The sequence below is a fragment of the Micromys minutus genome (genome assembly GCF_963924665.1).
Source record: "Micromys minutus genome assembly, chromosome: 3".
NCBI classification, from domain to species: domain Eukaryota; kingdom Metazoa; phylum Chordata; class Mammalia; order Rodentia; family Muridae; genus Micromys; species Micromys minutus.
The window spans coordinates 32983294-33006172 of NC_137972.1; the positions used below are offsets into that span (position 1 = coordinate 32983294).

Sequence of the window (22879 nt, forward strand, 5' to 3'; positions counted from 1 at the left end):
CACAAAGAACAGAGATAAACCCTCCATTGTAATTCCCAAAACTTAGACCCTTCCTCCAGCACAGGGACAGGTAGTAAGGCTCTGAGAGCTCTACGACAGTCACAGCCAGATGAAATACCAGAGGAAAGCCATTCAAAACACTTGATTTTATTTTGTGATTAGTGTGAAATTGCCTCATTTTCAGTGCAGGTGACTCTCCTTCCCAGGAAATAAAAATTGCAGGATGGGTTCTTTTTTGACAGGATAGCCTCCACGAGGCCCTGGGAACCCCCTGTACCCTCCAACACAGTTTTGAGCGCTGACAGTAATCAAAGACCAGGGTTGGTGGGAGGCAGTGATGAGACTAGTCACCAGTCAGGAAACTGGGAGGTAGAAAGTCCCATCCTCAGGCCTGCTCAGGTTTGGGGCTGCCATGTGTGCAACAGAAGGGGAATGTGGCACTTCTGCTCTCCAATGCCCCTTTTGCCAGGCATGGCTTGATTCCACCAAGGGCTCAGCTGAGACAGGGGCAGGAAATGGCTGTGGGCTGTCAGCTTCACAAGGCGCTGGTGCTTGTGCTCCGGAGCCCAACACCACGGGCAAACTGTTCTAGCAGGCCCCCAATGGCACCCGAGGGACTGGGGGCTGCGGCTCGAAGCCTCACTGTGCTGCTGTATGCAGCCAAGAAGGCAGACCGCACCTCCTGCAGCCGTGTCTCCCGGTCACTCAGAGCTGTGAGTCTGTAGGGAAGGGAGAGCGATGAATATATTACCATAGGACAGGATCCAACAATGCCATTCCAAATGGCCTATCTTTGCATTTTCATCTGCATAAAGTTAAGCTTCTAGTTTGTGGTCCAGACTCAAAACATGTAGATGGCTTCTCTCCTCTTACACATAATTTTCAGCTTAGTCTACTCTTCCACACATTAACTTTTATTGGGCACTGACTCTTCCTGCTGGACAAACAATTCTGGTGATGGGGAAGGTGGAGCTAAGCAGTGGTGTATTTTTGCTCCACTACCTGTTGGCTCCCATTCCCGCTAAGAACAAGCTGAGGCACAAACCTTGTCTGCCAGTAAGGAGGCACTCCCCAACCCCCAAGATATGGCAACAGGTCTCAGCTGCTAGTGGGCTACAGCTTTTCTTATGGTTAAGACTGAACACCCTGTCCTCTAGGAGGAGATTCAGCCACTGGAAACCTACTGCCCTGAAGAGGCCAAGATCTCTCAGTGGAAAGCCCTGGGCTCTGGCTGCCCCTTCAGTACTGGGGTCTCCCAGGTAAGCAGCTACAAAGGTATTGCTCCGATTCTTCTCCTTTCCCTATTAGGACACTGACTGTGGCATTGAGAAAGTCTCACTCCATCGTCTGGAATTACAAATCAAATAGGGAAATAAGCACACATGACCCATGCTTATCCATGTGCAAATTCCACACAGAGTTGTCTGATGCCCTAGAGGGTGTGTAACAGAAGAGGCTTGAGGTTATCTGGCACCATCCTCTGGACTTCAGGTCAGGTATGTGCAGACATTCGATAGATGGTTTGCTAGATGGTGGGCTGCAGAACCCTCTTTCAAGGGCCACAGACCCAGATGAGTCTCCACAGCCATCCACAAAGACTAATGAGGACACTAACTCATCCCAGCTTTCTGTCCTCTGAAAGCCATCCTTGGAGAATCCGTCTCCAAGAGATTCTGTAGAGGCAACAGCAATGTGTCCCCTTCTTAATAAGCTCAGGTCCTGGGGAAACAGATGAAACTGTAGGAATAGAGGGCAGTCTTGATACCAAGAGGAGAAGGAGAGACAAGTCCCTAGGGAAGTAGGCTGGTGGGAGTTGTCTGAGAGGTAGAGAGAAGCAGCATGCTCTGGGCAAAGCAAAGTCAAACTGATCCTCCAGCAGTATAAAGAAAATGAGGTGATGCTATCCCTGCAGCCCCGAGGTCTCTGCTGGCACTGTGGGGAGACATGTGTCCTTGAGCCTTTCCTTTCTAATAAGGCTTCTCTCAGGCTGGAGGCCATGTGCATTGTCTCTCAGCTTCTCTTCAGCTTCAGTGGATGTCTGAATCCATACAATACAAGGGATAGTCAAGGATCTACCTGTGTATTCACATGGCCTTCTACCTCTAGGGAGCGGAAGAGATGAAGACCAGTCTGTTTAGTGACAAGAAATGGAACCAAGACAGGATACTGATGTACACAAGCAGGCAGTGGAGCTGGGATAGCAATTCTCTCTCCAGAGCTGCCTAACAGGCTTGGGAAAGTCAAGGCTAAGAGTCCCAAACAGACTGGAACAAAGCAGCTAGGATCTATACTGTGTTGTTCTAACAAAGTTCAAGGGCTGTCTTCACAAGGAATGGAGACCCCGATTCATAGTCTTGGAGGCTAAGATGATACAATCTTCTGTCCTTGTGAGAAGATCTGGGGAGCTGGCTAGGAATCCAGAGGTCACCTCAGACTTTGTATGATTTGTTTGGATTATCTGGGGCTGTATCTGCCTGCTTCTAAGGTGAGGGATGCTGACAAGCAGGGCAAAGGTGACCTGTGCTGTCTCCAGAGAGGATTCTTTCACCACTCCAGCAGAATACTTCTTAAAGAGACCTAAGGATGACTTTCTACCCTACAAAAATGGGATGGGGAATGTGCTTTGCTTGGCAGAGTGCCTGCTTAGCATGGATGAAGCCGAATTCCATTCTTAGGACCATGTAAATCAGGCTTGGGGGCCCAGCATGGAAACTCGACATATAGAAAGTAAAGGCAGTGATCAAAAGTTCAAGGTGATCTTTGGCTACTACTATACCAATCTAACCTAGGCTAGAGATTCTGTCTCAAAAACAAATCCCAAAACCAAAAACCTAAGATCTTGCTTTGTGTCTTGGGGCCTGGCTGCCAGGGAGGCTGGGCTAAGCAATGGATACGGAAATCCTATGGTGGATTCCCAGTTGTAAGGGAATACCTGGGAGTATTCAGGTATCCTAGTGTCTGCCAAACCCCTGCGTGACTTCAGGAGGACCCTCATCTTTCCCAATTTCTAGAGTAACTTGCCTCCAATCCAACAGCAAAGGGTTGAATATTGTGAACCAGATTCCAGTAGTGATGGGGTGAGTCCCTAGCATTTTCAGCCATCATGACATGGTTGGAGGTGAGAAGGCGGGCTTATTGAAGGGTCTGTTATGTATATCTGAGGTCAGGCTTTTTTCCTGGGACTGGAAGTTCTCTCCTGCCTGACATCTACGAGACACTGAAGCTCTCTGTCAAGGGGACATGTGGTTTCCCCCTAGAGGAAGAGGCATTTGATCCAGCAGTGCTAGCCAATCCTTATTTTTGTCCTTAGCAAAAATGGAAGAGTCGGGGTAGAAAGCAACTCTTGGTTCTGCTTGGATTGCAGACCCAGGCTAAGCCAGTGCCACTCTGCTCTGGCCTCTAACATACACCTACTTTCTATCCCACTGTTCTGGTTTCAAAGGATCCTTATGTCAGGCAAAGCCTCACACATAAATAGAATCCTCTATAGTTACAGTCCAGCTAGCTTTCCCTCAGGGCACACCTGACACATCTGTGGATGGCGTTTAGATGCTGAGTGAACATGAAGCCTAACGTACTTCCTGAGCAGCCATAGGAGTCCTTCACTCCCTGGGGTCTACAGGCTGCAGACAAATGGAGGGGTAGAGACCCCAAGCTGCTCCCTCAGGTCAGCCTCACCCTCACTGCTGACCAGCACTCTACTCCCAATTGCTCTCCAGCTTTTGACATGGGCAGGGGAGTATCCTGCCTTCTCAAGCAAGACACTTACAGATAACTGTTAGGGAGCTCATCCTGGAAGCTGAAAGGGAGAGAGGAGTCTGTGTGCAGGACAGGCCGTTCCTGAATACTGCCACAGCCCGATACCATCTGCCAGCTGCCAAAGTCTGTGGAGAGAGAGGATCCGGGCAGGGAATGGTCCACTGATCTGGGGCAGAGAGGAGAGAGAGGGGAGATGATGTAGTCAGTCATATGTCTGACAGGAGTGCCCTGGGGAAGGGTGGGTAATGGCCCCGTGCCACGGCTGTGAGGTTCTGATAGAACAGCTGAAAGCAAACTACTTTCTCCATAGGAGCAAACGGGGTAAGGAGTGATTAAGAAGACTGTGAGGAGTGCTTTGTGCAGATACAGAAGCTAAAGACAAAGAGCAAAGCAGGGCAACAAGAAGTTCCCCAGACCCAAAGCCTGTGGCAGATGTGCCTTTCCTGGAGGCTGCTGCAGTAAAGTGGCACCTCAACAGTAGCCACCAGGAAGGTTAGGCTGTCACCCACTCTGTGACATGCACATATGCTGTGTGGAACCCAGGGCGACTGAGAACTTATCAGAATGGAGGACAAGCTTTTTGGAGCCTTGGAGGGTGGTGGCCTAGATGGAAGAGTGTACAGACAAGCCCTGAGGTCCCCTTCCTTCTGCAGCTCCTTCTAGGAGCCAGAGTTTGTATTCAAGAGCGGCACAGAGCAAATTCATGGCTATGCCCAGAGGGGAGGGAGGAAGATTTGGAATTGGGAGGGAGCTGTGCTTCTCCCCCCCCCCCCCCCCACCAGACTAAGCTTCCTCCTCTGCCCTGGACAACAGCTGACCTGTGGGCATCTGGGAGGCTGCAAGTCAGTCTCTGGCGTCAAGCCCAGAACTCACTACACAGCCCAGGCTGGCCTCAAAATTTGAGCTGTCCTCCTGTTTTAGCCTCCCCAAGTGCTAGGACCTTTTATTGGTTAACTCAAGAATAGTAAATACAGCTCCTACCAGGATCCAGAACCAGGGCTAGAGTATAAAAACTGGTGGGCCAGGAAGTAGGGGGCAAAATACTTTACATTACTTAGTTCCTGGAATCAGTGGATCCTGGGGTGATAACACTCCCCCTCCCACCACATTTAGCCAATTTAAAAAATTTTTACATACATTGGTGTTTTGACTGCATGTATGTTTCATGTTCCAGGGTATCAAACCCTCTGGAACTGGAGTTAGACAGTTGTGAGCTGTCAGTTGGGAATTGAACCCAGGTCTTCTGGAAGATCAGCCAGTGCTCTTAACCACTGAGCCATATTTTTCTTCAGCTAATCGTACTGTCAAGCACCCATGACTAAACTACAGCTCGGTGATCTGTTTGGAAGAGGCCTGCAACAAACTATGTAGTCCATGTTGGCTTTGAATTCATACCAATCCTCCTGCCTTAGCTTCCCACCATACCAAGATACAAAGAGTTTCATTTTTATATTACATTTATGTGTGTTTTTGTAATCCATGCATGCCATAGTGGATGTCAGAAGACAACTTGCAGGAATTGCTTCTCTCCCTCTACATGTAAACCCTTGGATTGAACTTTGATCATTAGACTGGCTGTGCCACTAGATAGAAGGGAAAACAAATGACTTTCCACATTAAAAGCTGCTGTGAACTGGAAAGACTTCAACACTGGGCCTTGCCATATTCACTGTGGTGACTCTCTGCCAAGTGTGATGTCTTTAGAGATAAAAACAGGACATGGTTTACTACCCGACAGAAGCCAGGTTTTCTGGGTTCTAGATAAACCTCAGACCTGTGAATCACAGCCAGCCTCCAAAGAAAAGCCTGCCCTGGGTGTTCTGGCTATGCTGGGCCTTTAGCTAGTACAAACCTCTGGAGGCACAGCCTAGCTCCTCAGTCTCCACAGTTCATCTGATGGGTAGATTCTTTTCCCATTTTTAGCAGCTTATGAGGAAACAGCTTCTGAGACTCAAAGATTAGAGGGTGAGGAGTGGGGCACCTGGGCAGAGGAAGCTGGAAAGATGAGATATTCCTAGCCAAGGAATGCAATGAAGTTTCTATCGAGGAAGCTCACCAGGGAATCACAGCCATGGAATGTGTTCCTGCCTAGTTCCCCTTAAGCACTGTGGTCCCCTGGGGTAGTCACTTCCTTTTGCTTTTCAGAGGCAATACCAGGTAAGAGCAAAGCGAGAGGGTATCCCTCTTACAGGACAGAAAGAGCTTTCACTGAACAGCCACTCTTGAGAGACACTGAAAAATTTCAAGAATGAACACACGAGAAATTCCTACCTGAGGTAAAGTCAAAGACTAGGTTATGTAAAATAACCATTTAGCTCTTGCATTTGACAGACATTTAATACTTGGATTACAGCAGACTAAACAGACACAAAAGGTAAGTCTCCTTGGAGGAACCTGTGCAAGAAGGGAGGAAGATCTGTAGGAAGTTCAAGTACTTGGGTTACCCTCACAAGTGTCAACAAAGCCTGCAAAGAAAGAAGTCTGAATTTTTGCCTCCTGCTCAAGCACCAGAGAGAACATGGCCAAACATCCTTAAAACTGGAGCTGTGGAGCTTTGTCCTAGACCAGGGGCCTAGATAAACTAAGCCTATGCACAGGATAGTGGCTTCTTGGCAACACTTTAGTCTTATATCTGGCTCCAGTCAAGGCCCACTCTTCCTACCTCCTGGCAGACACCTAGCTAAGGGCAGTTATAGCCAGGGGGCCTTTTGGCTTCTAGTTTTTGTACTGAAACACACACACACACACACACACACACACACAAAATAAAATTAAAAAAAATAAAAACAAAAAATACGGATATAGAGTGCGGGTGAGGCATCAGGCCTGCCCTTTTACCAGCTGTCCAGTGTCCTGACATGTCTGACAGATAAATGATTGATAAGAACAGTTCCTAAAAATAAACAAAAACCAGCTACAGTTTGTGAACATTTGTGGAAAGAACAAATATCATGCTAGGTAAGACAGATACCACCTTACTTTATTACTCCCATTTTACCATAATTTACAATGCTCAGTGGTTCCTGTTCCTTTTTAAGAATGGGGTGAAAAAACTGAGCTTAGAGGGAACTGATCTCCTCTCCCCCCCACCCCGCAGAAGGTTGCACAACTGGAAACGCTAAAGCTGTGACTGAAATCTGGTCTGGCCCAAGCCCATTCTAGCCAATTTTCCTTAAAAATAAAACCAAAAGACAGGGGCTCACCTTGTAGTTCTGGCTAGCCTGGAACTCACTAAGTAGACTAGGCTGACTTCAGACAGGTCTATTGCCTCAGTTTCCCTAGTGCTGGGATTGAAGGTGTGCCACCACTGCTGGCTGATTTTCCTTCTTAATCTGAGGCTAGCTCATGAAGAGGTCTTTTACATGTGACTGGAAGAAGAGGCCTTCATGAGAGCCTTCTGTGTGAGAAAGGAAAGCAAGGGGAGTCTCAGGAGCCAGCAGCCAGCAGCCACTGTGGCAAGATGGAGAGAGCTGCCAGAAGAGCAACGACAAGGACCCACAGGGAATTAGGGACCCAGGTAAGAGTATACCTGCAGTACCTTTTCCATTTGTCTGTTTCCCTTACTGCTTTCTGAAAGCATCTCGACTAATCATGCGGTCACAGAATGTCTGAAAGTAGCCTCCTGCCTAAAGAATCTGATTACAGATTAGAGAAAGGAAAGCCATTCACCAGGTGGCAAATGACATTAAGGGAATATTGGAGCCAGGTCTTTGAGGGGCCTATATGTTACCAGATCCAGACTCCTCTTGACACCAATCATAAAGGCAACTTGGGATGCATCTCAAGGATGGCCCCTGGCCTCTGCCCAAGAACCTGGGAGGGGACTCTCACTACACTGGCCTTTTTATATTTGAACATGTCGACCCAACAAGGGCTCCTACATTCCTCATGGAGAAGTCTTGGTGCTCAGTTTTCTCCCCAAGGTCTCAAGCTGGGACTGCCTTAGGTATGCCAGCACCCATGTTAGGTGTGGAGCAGGGCAGCAACTGTGTTGTGTACAGAGTGCCCCGTCTTCTCTGTTGTATAAACAGCCTGGGACAGAGCTCACTGCAGTGCCCGGGGAAGCAGCTAACAGGGCAGCAGATTAGTTCCTATGTTGCTATTTAGCTATTCAACCAGGCTGTTGGGTGTCTCTCAGCCAAGTTCATCTGCTCTTCAGGTTGTTTGGCACCAAGCTGGGCTCAGTGGTGGCACCATCTTCCTTGGTCATGGACAGCACTCACTATGCCAGAACCCCCACCCTCACCCCTAAAGAGACATAAGAGCAAAGATTAAGACCATACCAAGGTGAAGCATGGTGACTTCCTAGTTAAGGCCATACAATCAGAACCTTTGGCTGATTATACAATGGCAGTGAAAAGCCAAAACGTCACTGTCTTCTCAATGAGAATGTGGATTAAGGTTTGCTAAGAATCAGCACTCCACAGAACTTCCCTCCCCACTTCATGAGCAAAGCCAGATTTCTCTCATGGGGTCCTGCTCACTTTAAGACAGACAAGTTTAGAGAATGTGGAGCCCATGAGACCTAGCACTCACATCAGCAGTGACTTTGGCAGTCAGCTTTCCTAAAGGGGTGTTTCCACACAGAATTGCCCATAGCACTGAGACCTGATTGGCTACTGTTACCTAAGAGGCATAGTAGCTAATGACAGGATCCCGCAGGCACATTAAGATAAAAGAGACTAAATTAATTTTAATGTTAATGGAGATACATAATTAGAATGCTCCAAATTAGAATAGTGTAGTCTTTCAAACCTCTGGCAGTAGAAGTCCGATTCAGAACTGCGTTGCCTGGCTAGCTGGCCTAGCACTGGGCAGACATTCACAGAAGATGCTGCTCACATCTAGCCTACACACTGTCTTTCCAGTTCCCATTTAAGTCCATACGATCCTTGGCCTGGGCTTGGAGTATAGGGCTTTGGGGTTGGATGTGGATCCCCCAATACTCCTCAGCCTCCCAGAGAGAGGACCTTTGTGGCCATTCTGGACCAGCTGATAAAAGTCAAATGTTTAAAAAAAAAATCCACAAGATTGAAAGAAGCTATGACAGTGGGTGGAGAAGCAGAAGGAATACTGACAGGTCAACATGGGTGTTGTCTATAGTTGGGGCGAGGCCTAGATGGCAAGCAGAACCTTCTGGTTTCCTTCAGTTACTCAGTGGTACTACACAAGCAGAAAAGGAGCCAGGAACCATGAGCAAGAACCTCAGCTCAGACAGCAAGAGTCTTATAGTGAGTGCCACTACAACCCAGAGTAACCCTAATGACAGCCAAGTGCAGACAAGGGGTCACAGCAACAGGCCTACATGCCAACCTCACATGTGAACAGGCACAGGCAATGTGGGCTGTCTGCTTGGCCCTGGCTGCATTTAGTCACAGCCACCAAGGGCTACAGTCTTGGCTTAACAAATGCATCAGGGTTTGCAAATGGCACTGAGGTAGGGCACATAGGCAAGCAGCTGGCATCATGCTTGCCCACCTACCACTCATCTGCTCTGCCTCCTGTCTACTGTCCAGTAACCGAAGGTGGGTACCAAAAGTTTTAATCTTTTAACAGGCCTGCTACCAAGGAGGACACGGAGTCAGAAAGCTACAAGGACATTACATGGCACAACTGAAATCAGGTCTAAGTGGGATTCCAGAGATCATGTCCATTTTGCTAATCCTTTAGTGACCTCTCAACTCTATAGTGTTCTGTTCTCTTCTGAAGGGCTATGAAGTCTCTAGGAATTTAGGCAGGAAAGCAATCAGCACTCAGTTATTTGGAATAGGAGATGAAAAAAGTAGGACCATCAGCTGGGAAATGCTTTCCCCCAAGTGCCAGACCACCCCACTCCCATTTATTGGCCCTGGGGTACACTGTTTTAGCTTTTCCCAGGAGGCAGCATGCTGGCCACCTCATCATGGCACATCTGGCTCCAGTTGATGCTTTTTTAATGTATACTGAGTTGCTGTGGTCTTCCACAGCCACACATCTGATTGATCCCTTCTCTGTTGTACCTTCTCTGTGGACATGGGATGTGAAATTTAATGAACCCAAAGTGTCCTGACCCATCTTGAGTAAACAATGGGCAGTCCAGAGACCTGGAATCTTCCAAAGGTAACACATGGCGGCAGTCCTGACCATCGTTACAATGTTGTGTACCCACATACTGCACAGTATTCCAGGAAACAATTACAAAAGTCTTTACAAACCAGTGAAGGCTCTGTGCCCTAACAGCAAGCAATCCTTCAAAAAGTGGGCCTGCTAACTATCCACTTCCTTCAGCTCCTAAGTAGCTACCCATCAAAGCACATACCAAGGAAACCCAGCTAGCTTAAATGTAAGATATCCCACTTCCAAACTTGATAATGGAGGAAGGCCAGCCACATCCTACAGCAGGTCCCTTACCCCTTGAGGTTCCTCACCTGGGTTTGGGGACCTCAAGAGGACTGCTGCCTATCCTGAAAAAGTTGTCAGAATGGTTTGAGGATGAAGAGCTAGAAGACTTGGCTTCAGTGAGCCCATGGTGTGAAGGTAGGCGGTCCTCAGAGGGCGGTGGCCGGCTCCAGAGCATACTCTGTGGGGAGGATGAGTGACTCTTCCTCCTGTGGCAGAAGAGCAAGGCTGTCACAGTTGGATCCCCAGAGTCACTTTGTCTATGGGGAAAATGTCATACACAGTAGGCACAAATACTTGGCTCTCTCCCAGGCTCAAGGCCATAGGTGACAAGGGCTGGGACTTTAACTGAGAAGGTAAGACAGTCAAATACACTGGTCCATTAGCCTCAGACCATTCAAGAACATTGTTCTTGGTGACACAATAACTGTTCCATTCTCTCACTCACAGTGGCTACACAAAATCTGCCGTGTGTCTAAGGAGGAAGACCTAAAGGACCCATCCTGCCACATCTCAGTGGGAGGATCCTCAAAGCAGGTCCCTTACCTTTTGTTTTGAGATGGCCAATCACATCCTAGCACATTGGACAGGTGCTCTTCTCTCCCCCATTTCACTGCTGCTCCTTAGTCCCATTGGGAGCACCAGCCCTTTATGCTCCTGAGCTACCATGCAGTGCCCCTCACCAACCAGATGGCTGGGCTCTGAGGCCCAGTACTGACAGCAGGGGATTAAGCTATGTTCTCAAGCCTTCTGTCAGAGCCCCCTTTGTTCCTGGGGCTTCAGCCTGGCTCCCTAAGGCTGGTGGCCTTGGGCCACAGCTGTGAGTTTACTCTATCTCAGTCTGGCCCCTCACCAAGCTGCCTGAGTTGGTGCTCCTGCCGGGACAAGTTCCACAGCCTCATAGCTGAAGCTCCCCACAGCTCCTGGTGAGTGCTCCAAGACCAGGGAGAAGTCGCTGCCTAGGCTGGTTGTGCTGCCTCGATCTCTGTGTCCTGAAAGCAGTAGAAAGTTAGCATGCTACCTTCCCCATGACCAGTCTACTACCCATCTCCCACCTTTTCAACACTATATGGCTAGACAAATAAGCTTCTAGCAGCACAGTTCCCCACGTGGTCTATACTCAAATAGCTATGGTAAAGAAGTGAAGCCTGTTAGGGGACAGGACTCACTCAACATGCAGATATCTTCCACAGTGAAGCCTGCATCCCGAGTTGGCAAACTCTTCCTCCTAGAATGACAACCCCAAGCAGGAAATTCAGCTGTAGCTGGAGTTTTCACTGTTCTCTCCTGACTTTGCCCAGCCTGAACAACAGTTCCAAATCCTGGCACCTCATGAAATGAGCCCTATCAACAGAGTCTGCCAAGTAACAGGCCCACTTCCAGGATCTACCAGCCTGGCTCTGCTGGTCATATATGCCTGACTGAAGTCAACACAGCTTGCTTTTCCTTACCATCTTGACCAACTGTGGCTCAACAAGTGACAAATGTGGGTAAAGAAGACAAGTCAACTAGCAGGATCAAAGTTCTCACTGGAGTTCCAGAACAATTGCCAGATATACGAGACTGTTCTCCAGGCTGGAAGCAGATTTCTATTCCTCTGTGCAGATGACCAGGCTGGTTTTGAACTCAAGATTTGTCTGCCAAATTCTGAGACTAAAGGTATGCACCACGATTGCCCAGCTGAATATGATTCAGTTTCTATAGGGTCATATTCTGAGTTTTTTCTTTTAATAGTGCTGAAGCTTGAACCCAGGGCCTGAAGAATAGTAAGTAGGTACTATACTCCTGAGCTACACTCTCAACTCACAGATGCCCTAGTATACGGCTCAAGATGAGGAGTATCAGCTCAAGCTAGTGAGAAGTGGTGCGTCCTCCTATCCACAGGCTTGTTTCTCCTTACAGCGTCACCAGTTCTTCCCCGTGAGAGACTACTCATTCCTTGTTCACTTAGGACCTCGGCATGGACACCTGCTCTAGTGTTCAGGGCTGGGATAAACAACAGTATCTCACTGTGAAGGAGAGCCCCTTGAGTGCCTCTGCCTCCCTCCACTTACCGCTGCGTCTTCAGACAGAACTCTTCGGAGGTTATGTGCTTCAAAAAATTGAAGCAAAAAAAGAAAATCTGAAGGAGTGAGAAAAAGCACAGTAAGAAGCCAGCCTTCCCCAGTGGAAAGACAGACAACAGAACATGCAGAAGAGTCAGCTGGGTGCTCTGGTTAACACCTCTTTTGGGGAATGACTTTCTTTGGGGACCCTGTTGGATCCTTCCAGTTTATGACTGATGTGGGTGACACAGAGGGCTCAGCAGGTGCCCATGGGCTAGGGACAGGTAAGATGTAATGTGCTTTTCTGAAAACAGAGGTTCAATGTAGAGCCTTTAAATCTTCAACACACATTCTCAACTTTTACAATGAAATAACAGCAGTTCCCACTTCCACCTCAGAGCCCAGGGAGAGCTACTGACAGGGAAGGACAGCTGGGAGAGAAAGTATCTTGGGCAATGGGATTAGTGGGTGAGGCAGGACAAAGAACAAAGACATTCCATGAGGAGGGGTGCACCAGATACAGGATCATAACTGGGGCAGGGCAGCCATGATCTGGCTGAACCTGTTATGCCTAGGCCTTCACTGTGAAGTGGATCTAGGAGGAGGACTGACTCTGGCAGAAAACCCACAAGCAAATCCCAGCCAGTGTCCTAGTCCAGTGGCCTCTAGAAACATACCAGAGGCTTTGGTTTATTTATCCAGCACAACACACCAGGCTCTATGCCACCCAGTGATCCCAAAAGGTGCAACCCATGAGACTCAGAAAAACACCCATTCATTCCCACAGGGCCTTGAAAGATTAAAAAAAAAAAAAAAAAAGGCAGAGGGTTGCTCAGATCTGGTCAGTAGGAAATATCCTGCATTACATAAAATGACACAGGTGTTTCATCAGACTCTTGAGCCTTTTAATGTGCTAATGTATCCTGGGAATCTCAAAGACAGAGTAAAGAGACACTTACCAGCTGGTTTTAGCTTGCTATATTATAGAGGTGTCTAGTCTGGAGAGGTAAAAGCCTCAGCCCTGTATTCCAAAGACCTATGCACATACTGAGGGACTTGAAGGGTGGGACTCAGAGCCCAGTCAGCTCAGCCTCATTTTTGCCATTATTCTCTGAAGGGAGCATCTGGCTTGCTCTGGGGGAGGAGGGAGATGGAGTAGAGGACAGAATGTCCTAAAGCACCAGCAAAATCTCCAAAGAGGCTACAAAGAGGCCTTCTGCCTAGATTCCAACGCCAAAGGCTCTGCCTCTGGCAGAGTTCATGGCGTCTCTGAGGAGCAGGCTTATGAGCTCTGCAGAGCTAAGTGCTCACAGAGATTTGGAAGGGAGATGAGCAGCTGGGCAGAAGTAACAAAAGAAAGCTGGAGATAAGACGCCAAGAAGGAAGCAAGCTCAGGAGTGGGAGGGAGAGAAGGAAGGATGCTTCTGGACATTTTGGGTGGGTGGAGACAGAACCAACACTGTCATGATAGGCATCTGTATCTCTCAGTGAGACACCAGGAGACTCAAGGTGAAGCATGCTGCTCAAGGTCACCTAGGCAATAAGCAGGACCAGTAGACACACATTCAAGCCAAATTTAAGATCTGATGTTGGGGGAACTACAAGCAGGCAAAGATGTGGAAAGGGCAGAGAGGAGAGAGGAGGCAAGGCAGAGGAGGAATCTGATTAGACTGAAATGGAAAGACAAGGAGGACCTGGAGGCAGCCTACAAATGAGAAGCAGGCGGAACTGGGTGTACAGACCACCTTGGAAAAGGGAGGGACTCTTGAGTGTGGCAGGATTGAAGACAGAAGCACTCCATGTTTCAGCTTTGAGCATGGGAGTCATGGAAAGCAACTTCTACACTGGTTCCAGGGCCAAGTGCAGAAAGAAAATTAGCCTAAAATGACCATAGTAGCCGTGGTCAGAACTTTCTCTGTGGTACAAAGGGAGCTCTTGCTCTAGCTTTTCCCACCACACTGACTGAGGGAAGAGGATGGTAAGCTCATCCAAGTACACTGGGTTGAGAAACTGCCTTCACAGCATGGCAACCAGAATGAATGTCCTCCTGTCTTAAGGTGTGGTACATGTCTATGAGGGGGTACTTACCTCCTCTCCTTTGCTGAGCCGATCTACCAACATGTGTCTGGAAAAAGAGAGAGAGAAAGTCAAAGCACAACACAGAGCTGAGGGAGACATGTGACCCACAGACAGAACAAGTCTTTGGCACCGATGCATCACATGAAGCCTGCCAACATCTTTGATCCTTTCTAAAGGGAGCCAACTCCCCCCACCCCAGCTGTTTTCTTATCTCTGTTCCTCATAAGAAAAGCTAATACATCATGTACACACACCTCAAAGGCTGGTGTTCCTTGAAGACTTACCCAAAGAGGAACCAGTCATAGGCCACAGTCAGGTAGAGGATCTCAGCAGGCTTCAGGGATGTATGAATTAGCCCATCCTAGTAGAGATGAAGGGTGGCAAGATCAGGAAGCTGCCTTCCTAGTGCAGGCCTCCTTGCTCCACGAGCAAATTACACCACAGACTGGGTGACAATACCACCCTTACCATACCCGACCCCCAACCAAGAACAGGATTAAACATGACACCTGCTGAATGTGCCTTCACACTAAAGCCTCTCTGTATCTATCTTGGAGACAAGACACCAAAGGGTAGAACCTAACAGGGTCTCTGCATGCTCCCTGACCCCAGCTCATACTCACAGCCCACAAGGAAAGGCGTAGAAGAGAGATGAAGAGAGGGGTTCGGTCCCAGCCTGAGATACAGTGTACCAGCAGCCCGCAGTCATCTATTGTGGAACAGGAATACCAAATGAGAACCATACAGGGTTTTCCTGAAAACCCTGGTTGAAAAAGGCCTCCAGTCTGGGGCAGATAAGGCCTTCAAGCCAGCTTAGTGTCCCTCTTCCCCAGTCCCTAGTGACCTGTCCAAAGTTATTCCCCAATCTCATCCTAGAAATGAGTGCGTGCGAGCATCTGTCTTGGTTTCTAGCATCTCCTTAGTTGAAGTTCTCTTTTTAGTTGTATTTGTAATTGTCTGTGTGCACACATAAGAGTGCACAGGCCAATGTCAGAGAACTTGTGGGAATTTGTTCTCTTCCACCATGGTCCAGGACATAGTCTATACCCAATTCATTAACTTTTGTGCGGCAAGTGTGTTTTTAAGCTCTCAGAATACTCAGGGAGGAATCCAGCCCAAAAAGTCTCTTTGGTTTGGGGATTCATGGAGAGGTAATCCCACCTTCCTAGCCAGCACTTTACAGGCTTTGGACGCTGGCAGAGACTTACCATCTCTGTTCATGATGGAAAGCAGCAGTTTCAGGTAGTTCTGTGTTTGTTGCACCAGGTCCCAGCTCTGCTGGGCAAAACAGAAAAGGGATCAAGAAATATAACCAAGAGGAATGAACAATTTAAATATTACAAAAAAAAAAAAAAAAAAAAAAAAAAAACCAAAAAAAACCCCACAAAGGAAAAAAAAAGCCACACACACACACACACACACACACACACACACACACACACACACACACTGTCTGTGCATGGTGACATGTGCCCATGACCTCAGCATTCACTTGGGAGGCAAGAGGAACATGAGTTTGAGGTCAGTCTTGGCTACATACTGAGTATCAAAAGTACCAAAACAAACACAAATGCCAGCTAGGGTGTGGGTCAGTGGTAGAGCACATGCTTTTCATTTAAGAGATGCTGGTTCTGTCCTACCACCGAAATCAACTAAAATGCTGCCAGGTGTGATGGTGTGCCCTTGTAACCCCAGCTTAGGAAGCCCAGGAAGGAGGCCCAGTAAAATTCAAAACCAACCCTCAGCTACGTCAGCCTGCATGAGACACTGCCACAAACTAACAAATGGGGCCAAGCGTGGCCTTTTGGGCAGCAATTCTATGAAGTTCTTGATCTTAAGCTCCAGGCCTCAAACCCCAACACCTTGAGACTCAGTCCTCAGCTCCAGGAGTTCTCCTTGCATCCATCTCCCCACACCCTCCCTTACCCAGTGTTCTGAGAGTCTTCAGCAGGTGCTCTCAAGCAACCACATGCCAGTGGCTTCTCAGTCCAGGGGCCCCAGGGTGGATACAGCTTCCAAACAGTCACATGAGAGTCATTCCTTCATCGGCACCACACGATGGAAACCAACACAAATACAAGCCTCCTCAATCACCCTTATACTCCCCTTAAATGAGTGTGTTCACTGCATATTATCTCTTTTGTTATCAGTGTTTAACATTGTGCGTGTGTGTGTGGGTGTGTGTGTGTGTATTTGAAGAGTACTGGTTAAGAGCACTGGCTGCTCTTAGGATCAGGGTTCAATTTCCTGCACCCACATCTGTAACTGCAGTTCTGAGATGGCTCAAGGAAATCTATCTTCTGGCCTCTTTGCACATTGTGGCATCGCACACAGTGGTGTACAGACATGCAGTCATGCAAAGCACCCATATGCATTAAACAACAACTTAATTGTTGTAACACTACATTATATATAATACTGCTGGCATGGCTTGTGTGTAAAGGTCAGAGGAGAACTTTTGGGAATCAGTTCTCTCCCTTCCACCTCTGATGGGTGCAGGGGATCAAGCTCAGGTCGTCAGGCTTGGCAACGACCATTTTTATCCACTGAGCCATCTGTCTGTCTGCCTTTTTTTTAGTGATTGTCTTATTAGCCTAGGTTAGTCTGAAACTCATGTTCTTTCTGCTTCTGCTTCCTTAGTGGTGGATTATACATATGTACCACCATGCCGCACTACACTGTCTTTTGATGAATAATGTACACAGTGTATTTTTTTAAATAAGAGGCTCACTAGGTGGGAGTCAGGAAATACACACATGCTGCCAAAAACCTGTTCAAGCTAAGTGAGAGGGCTAGACCAGGCACTACGGAGCAGCCCACTCTCAATCTGAATTCCATGAAGGGGCCTGACCCAGTTCTGCAGAGCCGTTTTCCCTTGCTAGGGACAGCCTCTGCTCTCTTAGGACACAGCTACCTATCAGCATTCAGGGCTGTGCAGAGAGGGTTGTGCATGCCAACGAGAGAGCACTTCCCTGGGGGGAAGGGAACACGGCACCTGTAATTGCAATGGTTTTCCCAGGAATTTAAAGCAGACTCATTTACCTGACCCTCCCACGCCCCCAGAGAGTTCTGACCCACTTTCAGCAGCTCTAGAGACCTGCTGCAGCATTGTGCTAATAAAGCTATTACCAGCAGGAGAGCATGAGGGTCTCTTTATGCATCTGACTCAACATGCAAGACACACCATTGCCAAGAGATTTCCTCTGAGCTGGGATTCTGCGGAGTGAGGACAGGAACCATAGAGCAGGAAGCCTCAGGTTAGGCTTGCTGTGAAGATAGCACGGGGAGGGCAGAGACCAAGGTGGGAGGGGGCTCTGCAGATCGACAAGCAGTGCAGATCTAAAGGAGACTTGGATCAGGAAGAGAAAGCAAGTTCCCAGGGCTGGGCCCAGGTATCTGTGGAGAGGCCTGCACTGGGGAGGCCCAAAGTCACACAAGATGAGCTGAGGGAATGGGTCTGGTAGTACCAGACTCTAAGATTTACAGGGGAGATGAACAGGTAAGATCACTCAGTGAGGTATAGCACTAGAGAATTTGGGACCCCAAAGCTAACATGCAGAGAGGACGAAGTGCTCTCCTGGCTGAAGACGACATGAGGAGATTCAGCAAGACCAACTGGCTTGACTGCTGCATTTCATCCTGCCACCATCACGTGCCTGGAATCAAGTCAGGTCCACTCTCTAAACCAGCTAGCCAGCAGCATGCCTGCTCAGAGAACACTCACACTCAGGGGTCCTAATGAGGCCTGGACTAGGGCTGCTCTTCTAGGGAAAGGCAAAGTCTGCTCAAGGCCAGAGAGCCCTCTTTCCACCCTTCTCAGAGGAGATGGCCTTATCAGGATCAGCACATAGCCCCTCCTGTCACCCGAGGTGAGTAGTTCAAATCTAACCGGCACCTTCATAAGGAAAACAACTGGCCCCAGAGAAGAGCAGCTTAAGGTAGAGGCCATCTGAGAGCTCTGCACACAAACTGAGGAGCTTGTAGGCTCCCCTTAGTCATTTAATCTGTGAAGCCACAGCCCAGGGTGAAGGACCCCATAAGCCTACTTACTCTTCAGATGCCAATGAATAGGACCAGATGTCTTTTCCTCTCTAATGATCCTCTTACAGAAACACTTGTGCAGGGTGATGCTGAAATTTCCCTCTTGCATGTACTTACTCAGTTGCCTGAGCATCTAAGCTATGATAAGATAAATCCATGTTGGAGAGATGGCATGGTGGGTAAAGGCACTTATCATCAACCTTGGTGGCCTGAGTTCAGTTGAGACAGGGTCTTCTAAGTTGCTCAGCTGGCCTCAAACTTGCAATGATCCTTCTGAGTAAGGGATGTTAGACACGTGCCCTCTCCCCAAATGCCTAACTTTGTGTGGGGACACGAGGAGGAGATACACAAGATGTGGCTCCTCTGTCCTCATGGAGCAGATTTCTAAACCTGTGACTACAGCTCGGTGGAAAATTCCATGATAGATACACCCAGGGGGTTAATGGGAAGGCAGATCCAGGCGTCCAATCATCAGGGTTGGGGAGAGAAGGCAAATCAGGAAAGTCTTCCTGAAGTGAACACAGAGCCAAATCCTGAAGGGCAAGGTGTCAGCCAGACAGGAAGAAGCTGAGAGCAGCCAGGTAACAGGACAGGACAGGAAAAGGTGGCAGAAGAGCTACTTGTCTTGTCTGAGGCAAGTAGCAAGCAGCAAGGGAGACTCCCAGCAGCTGTCAGCTTGTGACAGTTAAACAGTCTGGAGAGCCAGCTCCATCTTTAAGGTTTTTGCAGTCAAATGAGGTCAGGCAGCTCACACTTCTTCTAACAGAACACATTAAAAAGAAAAATGAAAAGCTGCTGAGCCCAGATGTGGAAAAACAGACTTTGTGAGGTCCCCTGGAAATAGATCCCTCTGGTGGACAGAAATTGAGTTACATTCAGAAGACTAACACTCTAGGTCAAAAGCAGTAAGGACTGATGTATGTAATGGTATACATCTTTAAGATCTTTGAATTCAAGGCTGGCCTGATGGTGTACACAAGAGTTCCAGGTCAACTAGGGCTATACAGTGAGACCTTGTCTGTGGAAAAGAAAACCACACATGCAAAAAGACAATTCGATAGACAAGCAATCCCTTTTTGTCTAGGCTGGGGGATGTCAGAACACCACAGAATTTGCACAAGGGTCTCAAAGGATAGGAAACAGAGTCCCTTGGTCATAATATCCCCCCCTTTATACTGCCTGCATAATCAGGCCCTCACCTGATACTGGCTCCAGTCAATGTTCAGAGATTGAGTCAGGAAGTTGGGGATGTTCAGTGGGGCATCGACGTAGTCCTAAGGACAGAATGACACTGAGATGTAATTGAGCAGATGTACTTGTGGCAACAACAGGTCCTATCTCTGAAGCAGAACAGACTTCCATAGTGTTTGCCTTCTGGGCTAGATGCTTGGGGTACTCTAGAATAGCTTTAAAAAAGCAAACTGACAGGTCATATGGCTGAAGGAAGTTTATCTGTCAGAAACCAAAGTATTTGAAGCTGCAAGAAGCAAGAGCAAGCCACTGGAGGCTCCCTGCACACAATCTGCTACCTGAAGAAAGAATGCTGCTTCCAGGCAGCCATGAGAAATGGGGAAAGGGGGTGTGCTGTGAGATATTTACACACTCATTTGAGCAGAAGAAAAGACTAATTCAGGCAATAAGAAAAGGGTAGTGTTCTCCCTGGGAGGACGACTAGCTCTTTGTGGTCTCCTGTTACAAAGAAACATAGCTGAATATTGTTACTCATACCTGCTTCCAGTTAAATATGAGCCCTTCAGCCATGTAATCTCGATCTTTATATTCCTTGAAGAATTCACAGCCTGGAAAAAAAAAAGCAAAGTTACAGCATTTCCTGTCCTGGTCAAAAAAGCTCCTGAGACAGCCCTGGGAGCAAAGATCTCACTCAGCTTTCTAAACTGGTGGCCTCAAGCAGGCTGAGGTTTACTGGAAGGTGAGGTCCACAGCCAGAGCAAGCTCTTGGCATCACTTTATCTTTAGCTATACAAGGTCTCAATTGTCACCAACACTGTGTTCTCTGGCCACTAGTGATGCTGCTCTCACTGAAGGTCCCTTTTTATCCTACAAGCCCAGTCATAGCAGGAGTCCACTGTCTTGCAGATGTTGAGGCACCATCTTTGATAATGTGTGCAGCAATCTTTCAGAAAGAACTGCACATCCTTACTCCAGAGACACGGGCCACACCTGCAAGCTAACAAGTGCTCAGTTGACATCATCGCCAACGCAGCAGTAAAGGTACTTTCTCCATTATTCAAACTCCCACGAAACTCTACCAGGCAAGGCCTTGTCAACACAGGGAGGAACTGGACAGAGAAGAGGCTTTGGAAACAAGCCTAACTTCAAAGTGCAGTTTTTACCACACCTGTGACTGGGATTAAGCTGGTGTCATAGAGCACCGGTCTTCCTACTTGTAGAATGGCTGTTTAGGCTGAAACGCAGTAATACATGGAGACAGTATAGTCAGTTGCACAGCTACTCAGGGACCTGTAACATTCAAACGGCAACACATAACTGACATCACATGACTAAGCCAAGAGGTTGGCACAGGATTCAACTAGCCTTTTGTTTTATAACCTGGAACTGGCTATGCAGACCATGCTGGTCAGATGAACATACCCACTTTGATAGTAGATGCTACTGTGGCATTAAGTCACAGGGTAGGGGAAGGTACCTGGGGAACAATTTAAAAGAGTGACTTTTGAGTTTCTCAACTAATGAATGTGCTGACTCCAGCAGACACATGGCTTTGGCTACACAAAGTCCAGTAAGAGGTAGCAATTTCTCAATTCTGTGAAGCCAGAGGCTGAGTTCCCAGGGACTTCTGGGCTTGCCTCAGGGCAAAATAGAGCCTTCTGAGGAGAGAAGGTGGGGTCCTAGAGCCCATGTGCTCAATGTGGCTTTCATTTCACATACTAATAACCCAGACTCAAAACAGACTAATTTTTAGCATAACACTTCATAATCTTTAGCATAACACTTTTTGGGGTGCCTTGCCAGGAGAAAGTACAGCTGTAACTATCAGAGGCTTTGAGGTTTATGAGCCTGGGCTAAGAGGAGATCCCAGTTATCTCTAAGGGCACCATAAAATTCTCTACTTTTCTAAATCCTGACTGCTAGAGCAATTCTACAGGCCCCAAGATGAGTTTCAACAAAGCCTATGATGCACACACAGTTTTTGTGAGAAACTGACAAAATTAAAGCAAACAGATATGGTACCAGGCAGATCCTGATTTCATTATTACAATAAGCTTCTGAACCAAGTAGTAAGGGCAAAAAAGCAGGGGAGAGTAACTTCACTTCAAAAGGAAACAGTTTGTGCAGTAGAGTTTGGCCCCATCTATTCTGCTGTGAAGGAAGAGCTGGGAGCACTGCTCATTTCCAATATAAGCTAAACCGATACTATCCTCAGTCCCCTGTGAGCCTTGAAGTTCTTAAAGGACTCAAGTGACAGTCCTTGAAGGCCAAAGGTATCTTGTGACTTTCAGTAACAGCAATTTTGTTCTGTAAAGTGACACAGGCATGAAGAGAAAGCCAAGAACACAAGCGTGGAAACCAAGTGCTGCTTCTGTCCCTTCATGGCTGTGTCTGGCTAGTTTCCATTTTGGCTTGTCTTATGGATCCTCCTCTCAACACATAAAACCAGACAAGCGAAGTACATAAAAATTTCATGGAAATAAATTCAGATCAAAATTTTTATGTCATCATTTCTGCTCAGTTTTGTAGGCACTTTTCCCTCTACATAACTGGGAATATAAACTAGATAACTGTGCATCCTGTTCCTTGCCTATGTTAAGATGTCTCACTGTGTAGTCCTGGCTGGCCTGGACTGTACTACACAGATTAGACTTGACTTTACAGTGACTATCTCTGCCTCCCACGTACTGGGATTATAGCTGTTTGTACCATGTACTCCCGTTTACTGCACTGAGCATCATTCTCTCTGACCATGGAATGTTTTGTTCTATCAATGGAAGTACCATTGTTTACTTTTGGAAAACTTCCCCCCAATTATTTATCCACTTGATATCTGGTTGCAGCACCCCCTCTCCTCCCAGTCCTCCCCTCATACACATAGGGCCTCCCCCATCCCCATTTTCTTAATTCTTATTATTAATGAAACTATGCCCCTGATTTTGCTATTACAGGAAGACATCATACTAAGTATCTTCAGCCCTAAGCCAGATGGACTGTGACTCAATGACACAGGTTATTAGGAAAATAACAAAGGATGTTAACATTTAAGGAACCTGTGGTTAACTTGCCAAACTACAACTAAAGACACCTGCACAACTGCTATTGGAAGAAGGCGCTGGTGCTAACACTACTTTTCCTAGCCATGCCCTTTTTGGAACTCAGATATAAACAAGTATATGGATGTCTGTTCCTCAGGGAGCATATCTAATCACATGCAGTAGCTGAGGCTGTGGTTACCACAAAGCCACTGATGCCTCTGACACAGAACGTAATGGCATCAAGTGAAGATTGGGTGCTTCTGAAGAAACCTTTGCCTCAGTGTGTATCCAGCATTGCCAAGCCTAGTGGAATCTTTATAACTTACATCAGCCCAAAGTTACTCTTGG

General features: G+C 47.5%; 1 protein-coding gene across 2 annotated transcripts in view; it reads right to left on the reverse strand.

Moving 5' to 3' along the window:
- Window positions 1-131: 131 nt before the first annotated feature.
- The window catches only part of MTMR14 (myotubularin related protein 14), a 42205-nt gene continuing 19457 nt past the window's right edge, over window positions 132-22879 (reverse strand). The window contains exons 8-19 of one of the 2 annotated variants that reach the window (XM_080915035.1): window positions 20031-20101; window positions 19502-19576; window positions 15470-15536; window positions 14885-14970; window positions 14546-14622; window positions 14271-14307; window positions 12192-12259; window positions 11307-11365; window positions 10991-11129; window positions 10167-10346; window positions 3770-3925; window positions 132-719 (exon numbers count right to left, since the gene is read on the reverse strand). In XM_080915035.1, coding sequence (XP_080771161.1) covers window positions 536-719; window positions 3770-3925; window positions 10167-10346; window positions 10991-11129; window positions 11307-11365; window positions 12192-12259; window positions 14271-14307; window positions 14546-14622; window positions 14885-14970; window positions 15470-15536; window positions 19502-19576; window positions 20031-20101 — 1199 coding nt within the window. In that variant the 3' untranslated portion in view covers window positions 132-535. The remainder of the gene's footprint in view (window positions 720-3769; window positions 3926-10166; window positions 10347-10990; window positions 11130-11306; window positions 11366-12191; window positions 12260-14270; window positions 14308-14545; window positions 14623-14884; window positions 14971-15469; window positions 15537-19501; window positions 19577-20030; window positions 20102-22879) is intronic. The other variant, XM_080915036.1, reaches the window with a different exon arrangement.